This window comes from Hippocampus comes, unplaced genomic scaffold (assembly GCF_001891065.2).
Source record: "Hippocampus comes isolate QL1 unplaced genomic scaffold, H_comes_QL1_v1.1 scaffold51, whole genome shotgun sequence".
NCBI lineage: Eukaryota > Metazoa > Chordata > Actinopteri > Syngnathiformes > Syngnathidae > Hippocampus > Hippocampus comes.
In genome coordinates this window covers 3,632,547-3,645,862 of record NW_017805497.1, presented here as the reverse complement: position 1 = coordinate 3,645,862, position 13,316 = coordinate 3,632,547, and the positions used below count along the sequence as shown (strand labels likewise).

Here is a 13,316-nt window from a genome sequence, read left to right as displayed (position 1 = left end):
TCTGCATTTTCACACACACACGCGTGCACACCCACACTTACGCGCAACTTTCTTTGTACACTAGCAAAACAAAAGGTGTCACAGGATCAAGTTATGAACATGAATAAAAGTTTTATTATGCTCCTGAAATTAGTAGCCGATATTATGTTGGGTAGAATGACATTAGATGGGTTTCCATTGCCCTCTTAAATGCGCAAAATGCAAATTGCATAACAGCAAACTGGCAATGGAAACACAAGAATTTCAGAAAAAAAAAATCTCAAATATCTCCAAAAACGTTTTTACGCCCTCATGAGGGTGGTTTTTGAGATGTATGCATATCAACACATTAAGTAAAGTCAAGTCAACTTTATTGTCAAATGTGCTCTATGTGCAACATACAGCACAGATGAAATTTCTTTCCTCTCAACCACAGGAGGGAGAGGAGCCGCTGCGCGTACCCGCGCCGCCATCAACAGAACAGTAAACACAAAATGACAAAATAATACAACACATAAGACACAGACAGTGATGCAATCTCACATTTTTGTATTGACACAAGTCATATTTCCTTGTAATGAACTTGCAACCAGTTCGCAGTGTTGTCCACATTCACCCGTAGTCCACTGGGGTCGGCATTGTCCTTTGCCAAGATGTTTTTTCTTTGCAACTTGGAGAACGCCAAAGAGGACAGACATATAATATCAATCATACTAAATGAAAATATGAACTAAAGAGCCTCCTTCAAAACAAGGAATGTGCTGTTACTCGGCATTGAGTATAAAATATGAACAGGCTTTGAAAAAAAATTATCTGCAGTGTGTACTGCCCCCTCTTACCTCTACTGCAAAATCTCTGCTGCCTTTCGACATAGTCCAACAAACCTCATTTAAACACAAGCAGCCCCCTTTCCATGTACGTAAGCACTTAATGCATTTTTCCCTTCAGAGTTCCCTAGAGCCTCATCTCATCTCCAGAGCCTTTCACTTCTCCCTTGTGGTAAAATACTGCAAAGAGGAGCCCTTTGTTGGAAAAAAAAAAATGACCACAGATGTAAATGAGTGTGGTGCTGGGAGCCTCACCTGACCGACACTTTACTAATCTCCTAAATCCAAACAAATCTTAATACACCCACAGCTAAACGGGCATTGACCTTAATGGCAACCCAGGAGCCATTTTTATCTCTGACTATTTAATCTGAATTCCTCAAGGTAGCCTACTGTTATTGCTGCGCTCTCGTTCCCTCCACTCCACGTCTGCGTGTGTATGTGTGTGTGTGGAGATAATTTGTATGGCCATACAGAGGTGTCACACGTGAGATATGATACAACTAGGTTGGATGTAGGTTCACGTTATTGAAGGTGAATGCGATCGTAAAGAGCAATCCCTAACCGTTATTGCTCACACACTCCGCTCGCTCATCCTGTGAGCAACGATGCTTTGCTTTGACGGCGTAAGTGGGTGTGCGCCACAGCGAAGGACAACACCATTTGTCTACAAGGTGCACCCAGAAAACATCCGCCCTCACTATTGCGCTCATGAACACATCTATTTTTAATTTCCCCTTCTGAGGTTAGCCAGACGGTTCTCAAACGTTTTCAGTCCAATGACCCCTTACAGGGGTGCCACGTGATGTATCACACGTGTGATTCATGTGATATGTCACAATCATATCAGAGCCATTAATTGGCTCATAGCTAAGGAAGTCAATCATTTTTGTCAATTATTTTCCAGACCCACAAATGATGCCTGTGGGTTCCACGGACCTCAGAACAAACACATCAGCAACCATGTAACCCCCTTCTACAAGGTCAAAAAGAGGGCACCCTCCTCTGTGTGTTTATTTACGAATGAATTATGTGTGCAGCAACATGACATTCCGGTGAACATGGGCTACGCCGTGGCTCCCCACCACTCGGGGGTCTACCCGGTCCATCTGCAGCTTTATGAGGCTTGGAGACGCGTGTGGAACATCCGGGTGACCAGCACGGAGGAATACCCCCACCTCAAACCTGCTCGTTACCGCAAAGGTTTCATCCACAGTAACATTATGGTGAGCACACACTCATGCAGCGTCCGCACATGCATGACCAAACATCCTCTTGGAACAATTAGCTCCTTTTCCAACGTCTCACTGTGTTATCTTATTGTCAAGCTGAAGGTTATTTTCCTATGTACGACTTAGACTCTATTCTTTCATTTCTCACGCTTGTCCAAAAAAGCAAGGCAGAGGGTGTTCATATTTTCCAGTGTGCTCAAAAGCAGCCGACTCAAATGAAAAACATCCATTTAAAATTCCGAACAAAGCGAAAGGAGAGGCGACTCAATGGAAAAGAGACAATCGCTTGGATATCCCTGCAGTGTAAGAAATGACTTACTTTGATGCTGCCTGATCGTGCATCGATTATTTCTTGCATCCTGAAACTGAAAATCAATGATGCCGTGTGTCGTGTGTGTTGGATGTAACCTTGGCGTGTTTGTGCAAGTGTGTTCTATGAATTGTTTGACCTTGTCGAAGCGCAGCATCCTCCTCTGTGCTATAATTCAAGATTTAACTGTGGCCAGTGCGGTTTAAGAGGCAAGCCATTCTAGTCTATCCAGTGTGTGCATCGCTACATCAGCAGGGGAATGGCACTTTGCCAAAAAGGGGCTACTAAAATGCCAGCACATCTAGCAAAAGAATTAAGAAATACATTGTTGATGTTGTTTACTTTGAAAATGTTTTCTTTTTTGATGGTAGAAGCTCATCTTAGCCAGAGATTCATTCATTCATTCCTGCTTGCCAGCATAGGTTTGCACAAACAAATTCACTTTACGGGGGCGCACCATGATTTTTATCTCACTTTTGTGAACAGTTCAAACTTGTCAATAGTTAGCACTCTGAGTGCTAATTTGGTTTTGTATTGAATGTCATTTTCAAACTCATTTTTCCATTGCATATACGGATCAGAGTCAAAGGAACAACTTATCCTATAAGCAGTATTTCATTCTCATCAAACTATGAGCAAATCGGTGTTTGCGTAGTTTTATGTTGTTTTAAATGATTCCTTTGTTTATTTTTATACTGCCTTCCAAAAATGCACCACCAGTCGCTTCTGGTTCTGGGCCTCGTTTGTTGTTTAACACAATAACAATCTCAGGACCCTCTCAGACATTCTGTTCATCAAAATGGACCAATTAACATCTTGTCATTCATTTTATCTGTGGAACTTTCAGCCCCTCCTCCTTCATTCACATGTCTGCCAGGCTCTTTGTCATGACAATTGCTCACTTATCCACAAAAAAAAAAAAAGCAATCACGTTTGACACCAAAATTACCAGTTCCTGAGACAACAATTTGCCCTGACAAATGTAATTTTTTAAAGTGTGCTTTATTTATTGACTTCTTGTTGTGACATTGGAAGCACTTAATTCTTTATAATACATCGCTGACAATTGGACGCGTCGTGATGATGTGCTGTTGATTTTCTATTTGTGCAACACCCATAAACATCTTCATCAATTAAAGAGTAATATATTCAACACTGAGCTCAACAAAAATAACCAAGATGTGATGAAACGACTCATTTAGTGCTTTCATATTTGAAATTTGTTCCCATAAAACGAAACATAATCAACATATCAAGCCAAGAAAAAGACACAAATCTCTTATAGGACTCATAAACAACCATTTGCAGTCAAGAGCAGCCCTTAAATTTAATTTCACTCTCCTGAATTTAAATCAAAACAGTGTAGAGTATATGGTAAAAAACTCACAGTGGTGTTTCTAACTGATAAAATTCATTTTGGAACCTTTCACTTAAATAGGCTGAAGATTAGGAAAACTATACTCCTCTTTCTACAAAACTAGAATACATTTGAGTGACTAAGCAGATGCAGGAATGTTAATCCACAAAATAGCTCGGATTGTTTTTCTTGTTCGGCAAATGATGGCTGGGCAGAATACGTGGGGCTCCAACATAACTGGCCCAAAGGCTCGATTATAAAAATGAGCATACAGTATAACAGCCACGCTCTCTTGGCTTTAAACAAAGTCTTTCAGAAACACAAGTCAAAATGTCAGGAAAAGAAAAATACACACTGCCGTTCAGGGAAGTCATGCTAACTCGTTCTTGCTAACAGTCAAACACTGCTGGTAGAGTTGCCAACTTTCAGATATGTGCTGTAAGAGCTGTAACAAAGCCTGTCTGGGGACATTTTTAGTATAATTAAATATAACTATAGGAATGATAACTCGCCTGTTACTATAGGCAAGGATCATGACAGGCAACGCAAAGGGGCTGAGTTGGCTACGTGTAGGCAGGCAAACAAAGGATTTGGCACAGAGCAGAGAACACACCAGACGTAGGCTACGCTCGCAGGTCCGCGCTAGGTCCTGCATACCTCCCGCCAAAACCACCTTGCTGTCTTTAATATTTCCTGTTTTTTTATTTTTGTTCATTATTGTTAAAATCGGTGTTCACGTTTGTGTGTGACAGACGCATAGAACAATTCGGAAAATACGTAACAAACCGCAACAATTAATTTCCAAATAAAGGACAATTCTGTATTTTACGGGACAGGTGGCAACCTTAACTGCCGGGGTTCCTTCACAGTCACTTCCTTCTCTTGACATCAGGTGATGAAACTGCACATTTTGCTGCACGGTTGGATGATATGACTCTCATTTTCGTGCAGAAATTTGACGCACTGTAGTGAGCCTCATGAGGACAGTTTGGTGACAAATGAGAGTCGGCACAACAGTTTCAGGGCTTCATTTGCACGCCGTTTGAATGTATGGAGTGACCACCGCGAAGGGCAAGATTACTTCAGTGATACTGCAGCGTCATGGTTATGTTGTGATAAAATGTCGAATCATCCCCAGTTAGCACAGGCCCATAAATCAGACAGATACTAAACCTTAAGCCCCAATCACCTCCCTTTCATCCGATGTTTTTACAATTTCTCTCCTTCCGTCGCTTCCTCTTGTGCCTCTCAGTTCATCTTTGATGGCTCAGAGGAGGACAGGAAGTCATCTTAAGGTTGTAAAAATTGCTCTTCGTGTGTCTGTGAGCAGATTGAGAGATGCTCACTGGAGCCACGGTATCAGAACAAATCAGGCTGAGATATGGGAGATATGGGATTGTGTGCCAATGCACGTGTGTGTTTGTGCGCGCGCATGTGTGTTTGTGCGCTGTCTTTTTAAAATATACTATATCAGTTTGAGCTATAGCTCTGTGGATAATTGGTTTGGTGAAATAGTGCTGAGTGTCTGAAGCTCTGGTGGCCTTCCAGCTCTGTCTCACTCTCTCGCTCTATCCAAACAAATCAACAGCCTCTCTGAACTATGTGTGTGTGTGTCTGTGTGTGAGAGAAAGAGAGACAGACAGACAGAGAGAGAGAGAGAGAGAGAGAGAGAGAGAGAGAGAGAGAGAGAGAGAGAGAGAGAGACAGCGTTTTATTGATAAGCCTGTATTGACGCTCTCAACCTTTATTCCACATACAGAACTGCTCTACATTACATACGAATATTGATCTCTGCATACTGCAATGATATCTTACTCGTATACTGTTGCTTAATTTAATTTCCATCACAATCTGATGAAAAGCATGTACAGTATCACCAACTTTTGTGAGTTATACATGATGAATTTAAGTGGCATCCCATTCTTAATCCATCGAATTTAATGTACTGATCATTCTTGCAGAAGCGCATTCATGAGAACACACACTGATGATGGACAAGAAAGTTTGGCTCTCAATTTCTGATCTTATTACTCCCAATGATTTTTTTATGGGGTTCATGTCAGTATTCTGTTAAAGCCAGTCTAGTTTATTCACATGTCTTTTGGATCTTGCTTTGTGCCTTGGGGTACAGTCATGTTGGAAGTGGAAGAACTGTTTCCACAAAGTTGAGACCATGGAATCGTCCAGAATTTCTTAGTATGCTGAAGCATTCAGAGTTCCCTTTTATTTGAGCTGAAGGTAATTTCCAGGATAGTTCCATACTTCCACATTTGTGGGAACAGTTCTTCCTCTTCCAACATAAAGCAAGTTGCAAAAGATGTGGATGAGAGAGTTTGGTGTGGATGAACTTGATTGAAGTCCTTACCTCAACATCAAATAACACCTTTGGGATGAATGAAATTAGAAATCGAGAGCCAGGCCTTCTTGTGAGACTTTCAAACTGCATTTCTGGAAAAATGGGGAAAATTCCCATTAACACACTGCTAAACCTTGTGGAAAGCCTTCCCAGAAGAGTTTGAAAGCTGTTAGAGGTGCAACGGGGAGACTGACATCATATTAAATCCAGTGGATTAAGAATGGGAGGTCATATAAATTCATATGCGAGTCAAGGCAGGTGAGCAAATACTTCTGGCAATATAGTCTACGGTCTTACCTAAAAAAAACCCATCTGTCCGGGGCAATAGGGTTCACGTGTTTGCCGCACAGTCTAGGTTTGAACCTTAGCTCAGGCCCTCCTTTGTGAAGTGCTGTGCCTGTCCATGCATGTCCGTGCTTTTCTCTGCATTCTCTGCCTTCCTCCCATATTCCAAAACGTGCACGCGAAATCCCCCATCTTCAAGGTACCACTGATGCAAATTGAGGCCTTGATGTCACCTGACAAGCGTGTCATCTTCGGCATGGTGGAAGTAATCTGCGCGGCTCATCTGTAGTCCTTGCTCAGACACAAAAGATGGGCTGACCTATTTTTGACCCGGCAGACCCTCTCACCGCAGACATATTGACCTGCCATCACATGAAAAGCACATTAAACTAACAGCATTTAAAATCGACTCTGTTATGCGCCTCATTGCCACCACCTTTCTGGAAGTAATGCGCCTAACATGCCATCCGTTGCACTTGATTTGATGTTGTTTAAATAAGGTCTGAGCATGTCTGGCAAACCATGCAGAAGAAGTTGCGGTGTTGGATGAAATTCTCATCTGCCATATGACACGACACTTCAAAATATCCGTGACCTGTTCTAAGGTACACGTCACACATTTTAAAATTTGCTGCATGCCAGCTTGACATTGGAGCTATGTTTCATCTGTTCATCTGTCCGCTTTTTATGCCCTTTGATGAATTATTTCTGTGCCAACGAATATCTGCCTGACATGTTTGTTGCCACCTTGGCAGGCAATTTGTCATCGCAATGTATGAGGGCGCCGCAGTAACTGTAAAAACGACTCAGCATTTTGGGAAACACGTGCATCTTGGAGGAGAATGAGACGAAAAGATTAATGCTGCTCCAATTAATACACATTAAATATAAAAATAGAGTAAGTCTAGCATGTCTCTGTCTAATGAGGCCACCATTTCTCCCTAAATAAAATAGTAGCGCTCTCAAATGTAATATTGAAGAAAAAGAGATTAACAACCCTGTCCTTGCTTGACCTTCCTGTTGATCACCAGCACTGTCATTTACTATCTGTGTCACCAAGACTGTTCTACGTTGTCTATTATTCAATTTACACGACACATTGACTTCTGAATGTTCATAATTTGGCTAACAGACAGAATACTGTCCCAATACTCGCTTTCTCTTTTCCATCGATTCATCCATTTTCAAAACCCATACTTGCAAAAACTTAACCCCACTTGCAAACTCTTCGTCAAAGCATTTGCATCTTATTCCATTTGTGCACAGCATAAGAGATAACTGCAGCTTCACCATGTTTACTGGGCTTCATGAATTGACCCAGGACTGAAGAACTCAGTGCCCTACCAGGTTTTATTCAATCAACATTTTTTTCACATATTCAAGACTAAACCATCCATCCATCCATCCATGCATCCATCCATTTTCAACACCGCTTATCCTGAACGGAGTGGCAGGGGGTGCTTGAGCCTTTCCCAGCAAACTTCAGGCGAAAAATGGACATATCTTTATTTGTGCAAATTTTAAATTACACTATTAGTCTTAGCAAATCCTTTTAGACAATTCTATGCCTCCAGTTTTGTGGGAATACTTTTGGTACCTGGGTCATGAATGTATTGTTGGATTAATTTGGTGGGAAAGAACCCTGACCTCAACCCCATCAATTCTATTTGGGATCAACTGTTACAGAAAAAGTGGAAGCCTGGACAAGTATCCCCAATGCTATGCTCCATTTCTGTTTATCCCTGTATTAACTTTATATTTTGTATCTTTTTCAGAAACAATGTGTGGGATTTTTAAGGCATCTTTTTCCCATAGATTTATGCAGGCTATCTTTGCATTTATGTTGTAAATAGGTGCTACCTCGTCAGACGTGCGGCCTGTTCACCCACACCATCTACTATAAGGAATATCCTGGTGGGCCAAAAGAACTGGACAAAAGCATACGAGGAGGAGAGTTGTTCCTCACTGTTCTTCTCAACCCTGTGAGTCCAACAGACACAAACATACAGTACATACTTTCACACGAGAATTTTCCGCTCTTGTTCGGATCATTGCATCAAAAAGGTATCAAGAAGATTCCATGTTTCTTCCGCATGTGTAACTATCTATTTGTGTTTCATTTGTTTGCTTTGTGTGCATGTGTTTTGTCTTCTTATTGTCACCGATGGTTTCTCGCTGTGAAGATGTGTTCATCTTTCCAAGTCAAATTAGGTCTCACCGCAGGGTGTCTTGCTCTTTCACTCACACGCTCGCACACACACATCCACACACCCAAATATAACGCCTCCTGCCCCCACCCACACCCACACCCACACACACACACAGACCAAATCATCTCGACACATACTGCTGTGTGTGTCAGTTCAATTTACTTCTATTCAGACTTGAATTACCTCATTATTGATCACTTTTAATTCCAATCTGACATGTGTATGTGCACAAACGCGGACAGGAGTACGATCAAGGCCAACTAGGACAAATATGTATAATACACCAACACTGAAAGGTTTCTTCTCGCAAAGTAGTATTTGTGAAATCCTGTTAATGAAAAAAAAAAACCCACAAAAAAAAAAACAAGCACTCGGCAGTGGACTGACTTCTGCCAAGGCCAAGCAACAATAGCAGAAAGTAGTTCTTCCCATAGGTGTTAGGAGTCGTGTGGTTTTTCAAGTTTTGAAAGCCTTGTTGTAAGTCTGAAAAATAACCTCTCGCCTCATCACAGCTGGGATACGTTCCAGCACGTCTGCGACCCAAGTGAGAAGAGGCGGTTTGGAGAATGTTCTTTTGCGGTTGACATTAATCCACTCCAGTCCTGTAGATGGCAGTGATGCACATTTTGAAGTGGGAACAACAGCCAAATAACGACATTCTCAGGACATTGAATCGATCACAACTGGACTGTTCTGCTTAAAAGATACATGTACAGTAAATTGTATTTGTATAAATTAGCTAAGGAACAAGAGCCAGTGTACCATTTGAAAAGGTTGTTTGAATACATTTTAAATTGAAATAAGTTATAATATTCAATACACTACAAAATGCAGTTTTTGCAGCTCAACAGAATGAAGGTCTACTTCTGAAAGAGATAAAATGTTGTTCTCTATAATAGACAATCTGATTTACTGTAGACTGATGGACATTTTAGTAATTAGTGATGTTTTAGTAACACTTACAGTTTCATGCAAGTCACCAGCTGCTAATTGTAGGTATTTTTAGAGGCGTTCAGTGCAAGGCGTGCTTTCTTTCAAAGAAGTCAAAACTGCTTTTCAGGGCTGGACAGTTTTAACCAACGCCTCCAGTCTCATCACATTGATTGGACTGTAGGTTGACTGACTCCTAATTCCGATTAGATCTTGGAGAAATCATTAGCCTTGGTTTGACATATTTTCCACATAGTATTGTGAATATTTACATGCTGCGTCCATTAAAACACAAAACCATGATTGACTGGTATTAGTATGAGCAAACGGTGTTTGCCAATTATTGTGACTCAAATTAAGATCAAATCACATTTCATGGCCATTTTAAACAAAAATCAATTCAAATTGACTATGTTCTTGCAAGTTTACATTTTGCAATTTTTTGGGATTACTTTCAGTAGTTTTTGACCAAAAGAAAGTGAAAGATCACATGCAGCTACAACTCCTGCGACTCTTTCGGGAAGACTTTTTACAAGATATCCGAGTGTCTTTGGGAATCATAATCCGTACTAGTTTATTCTAACGACTTTTGTTTGTTTGCTCTCTAGTTCAATCCTACCAACCTCATCCAATTTCACTTCCATGGGCAACATTTGTTGGAATAGAGTGCAGTCTTCATCGAACAGAAAATGGACTATCAATGGCTTGATAGAACTTAGAATCAAATTTGTGAATCAGGCTCAATGGCTTTTTTTCCTCTTTTCATTTTGTTTGGATGGGTCTCTTTTAGTCATTACCGCCGATCCCCAAATTTTTCACATATCTCTTCCAGTCTGACACATAGACGTGCACACCGAGGCTAATTATTGTTTTCCCCGTGCTCCTGATGTCATTTATCCTCCAATATGGGTTGGAACTCATGTTGTAGCTCCTAAAGAAGCGATCTTTTTAAACACAAAAGCAATTTGAACCGTACATGACAGCCCTCTGCCACAACTCAAATACACACACGCACACACACACACATGCCACGCAGCCACTGATGATTCACTTTCCTGTCTCCCTGCTAGGTTTCCATTTGCAGAGACAAAAGCTTTCATTAGAGTGTGTGCTTTGCAATCAATAGCGTTCTGAAGCGCGGCGCTTTCATTCCTCCAGGCTTTCCCTTTTGTGTGATGATCCACGCGTTGGTAACATTGTCACTTCCCATTCAATGATTTTTAATCACATTTGGCCCATGGTGGCAGTTCAGTGACAAGCATCGGCATATTGGATGCACGAATGCATGTGTCCCCGCATGTTTGGACACTTTTTCATCATTCCGGCGCCACATTGCTAATCATTGAGCCCCCACACCCGAGCACAAGCTTGGCAATTGATTGTCTGACCTGAGCTTTGCAAACAGCCAATAAGGGCAAAGCAGCCCATGGATAAATGGCCAGAAAGGTGGTGAAGAAGCCAAGGGAGAGACTGGGATAAAGGAGGAGTATAAAGTGGCAGATGATTTGAGTTTTAATTTTCAGCTCACGGCATCTTGAGAATCAAGAAGCATACAGACACACAGACATGCACACGTACAGACTACTGCGTATGTTAATGTTTCCGCATGAGTCGGACTGTATGTTTATCATGTGTGACTTGCTGACATCAGCAAAGCCGTCGACATTTATCAGGGCTGACATTTACCGATTAGGTCTGCCTCCCTGCTTATTAGCCAAACCCGAAAAAGTCAGCACTATTCACTCCCCCGCCACACTGGCTTACTGTTTTTCCCAGGCACTCCTACCCTGGTAGCTTGACTTTTTTTCTCCTTATTTTTTTCCCCTTCCGCAGCCGGAGTATCCTGACTTTGCTCAATCATTTCTTTTTTTTTTTTTTTTCAATTTTTGTCTCGTGTCCACTCCTCCCTTCACATTCTCCAGTATCCTCCTCCTCACCTCTAATATCTTTGGCAGCTATACATGCATGCACGCACACACGCACGCACACACACACACACACACACACACACACACACACACACACGCACACGCACACGCACTCTTAATGCAACAACGGGACAAATAGGGAGAAATAATAAAGTGGGAGCAAAGATAGCGGAATGGAAAGACACACTAGCTGTTGACTGGAGCGGACAGAATAAGTTGAATTGGAATCATTTTCTGTATTGACATTCAGCTTTCGATTATTCACTGTGGAGACAAAGATAGCTAAATGGGCTTAGAGAGAAAGGAGAGAGAGACAAGGGCAAGAGGAAGAGAGAATGAAACCAGGAGGAGTGGGTTTCGTTTTAGTAGCAATAACAATTCCATCAAGCAGAATTGTATGTGGAACAAAGTGGTTTGTAATGGGGAATAGGCGAATGGATGTATGCACTAGAAGGACAAATGGCGATTATGTCGCATGTGCAAGTCGAGGAAAGGACGGAATTGGTCTTTTTGCCAACACCCATGTCTGTTCTTCTAGATTGTGGAGCACACGTGGTCATTGGTGCTGAACCTGAGAGAGGGCCTGCTAGCTCACCATCTCTCTTGAAGCACGTTCCAAAAATGTATGATGCGGTCAAAAGTGATTGGCTATCAAGTTCTTCCATGCCATATTCAACCAAACATTTGCTTTGTGCACTGGGACACAGTTATGATGGAGGATAAGGATGGGTTGACCGATGATAAATAGAGTGAATGAATAATGGCCTTCATGGAAAGATAGATGGATGGATGGTAGATAAAGTCTGTAGATTGGGAATGAATAGATGGATGGAAGGAGATGGGTGGAAGGATAGATGGACGATGGAGCTTGTGGATGGATGGAAGGATAATGCCGGTACGGATGTTTAGAGGCAGTTGATGTACAGAAAAACACAGTGGATGAGCGGTATTGGATACAGAGGTGGATGGATGGATGTTGAATTCAGTACGATCCTACAGTAGATGTAAACTGGATGATGGATGGAAGATGGACGGCTGGATGAGAGGAAAGAGTGAAACATGCTTAAACCAAGACGAATAAAACAAGTTGTTTCTCCCAATCATGCACTCATGTTAGCGGAGGTTACAACATGTCAGAACTCAACTACATGACTGGCCTAATCCTATAAGATTTTTATATTTCGACACGAGTGTGCTTGTGTGTGTGTGTGTGTGTGTGTGTGTGTGTGTGTGTGTGTGTGTGTGTGTGTGTGTTTATGTGTTTGCAGAAGAAGTACAGGGGATGAAGAGGAGGATGAGGAGGAGGGAAAAAAAGAGGAGGCTGCTCTCAGTAAACACACCCTCCGGAGGACCAATAAAACACTGACTCAGGAGAAGCTCTAAATCACGCCAGCGAGCCTCAGACAGTAAAAGAGCAAGGTGAAGCTTACACACACCCACACACACACACACACACAAACACAACCCAAAACATTAGGTACACTTCCACAGAGAGCTGTCAGAAAAATTTGGCCTTGACAGTAAAGCTCAAAGACTGATTTCTATTCATTTCACGCTACATTATGTTAAGTAGGAAACAATACATTTGGTTGTAGTTTGCGGTCGTGTAAAACTGTGCTGCATAAAACTGAACTGGTGATGCGGTGACATGGCAGAGTTCATTTCTATGAAAGAGCTCTGCAATGCAAGGCCAAGTGAACTGAGGATGTTCAGAATTATCAAGGTACATCCTGCATAGTTGTGTGTCTGTGTGTGTGCGTGCGTGCGTGCGTGTGTTACTGTTCTTGTCCCGTGCCCTGTAATGTCCTTTTGTGCAAACTGTCTACATTGTATGTCGCATCTTTTGTTGGTATGCGTCAGAGGTGGGGGGCTTTTGAGTCACATGACTTAAGTCACCAATTT

At 41.8% G+C, this 13,316-nt stretch overlaps 1 protein-coding gene across 2 annotated transcripts in view; it reads left to right on the top strand.

Annotated features, from left to right (window-relative positions):
• Positions 1-13,316, top strand: part of ndst3 (N-deacetylase/N-sulfotransferase (heparan glucosaminyl) 3) — a 51,915-nt gene that overhangs the window by 17,844 nt on the left and 20,755 nt on the right. For both annotated transcript variants that reach the window (XM_019876783.1, XM_019876784.1), the window contains exons 5-6: positions 1,847-2,032; positions 8,200-8,328. In XM_019876783.1, the coding sequence (XP_019732342.1) occupies positions 1,847-2,032; positions 8,200-8,328 (315 nt within the window). The remainder of the gene's footprint in view (positions 1-1,846; positions 2,033-8,199; positions 8,329-13,316) is intronic.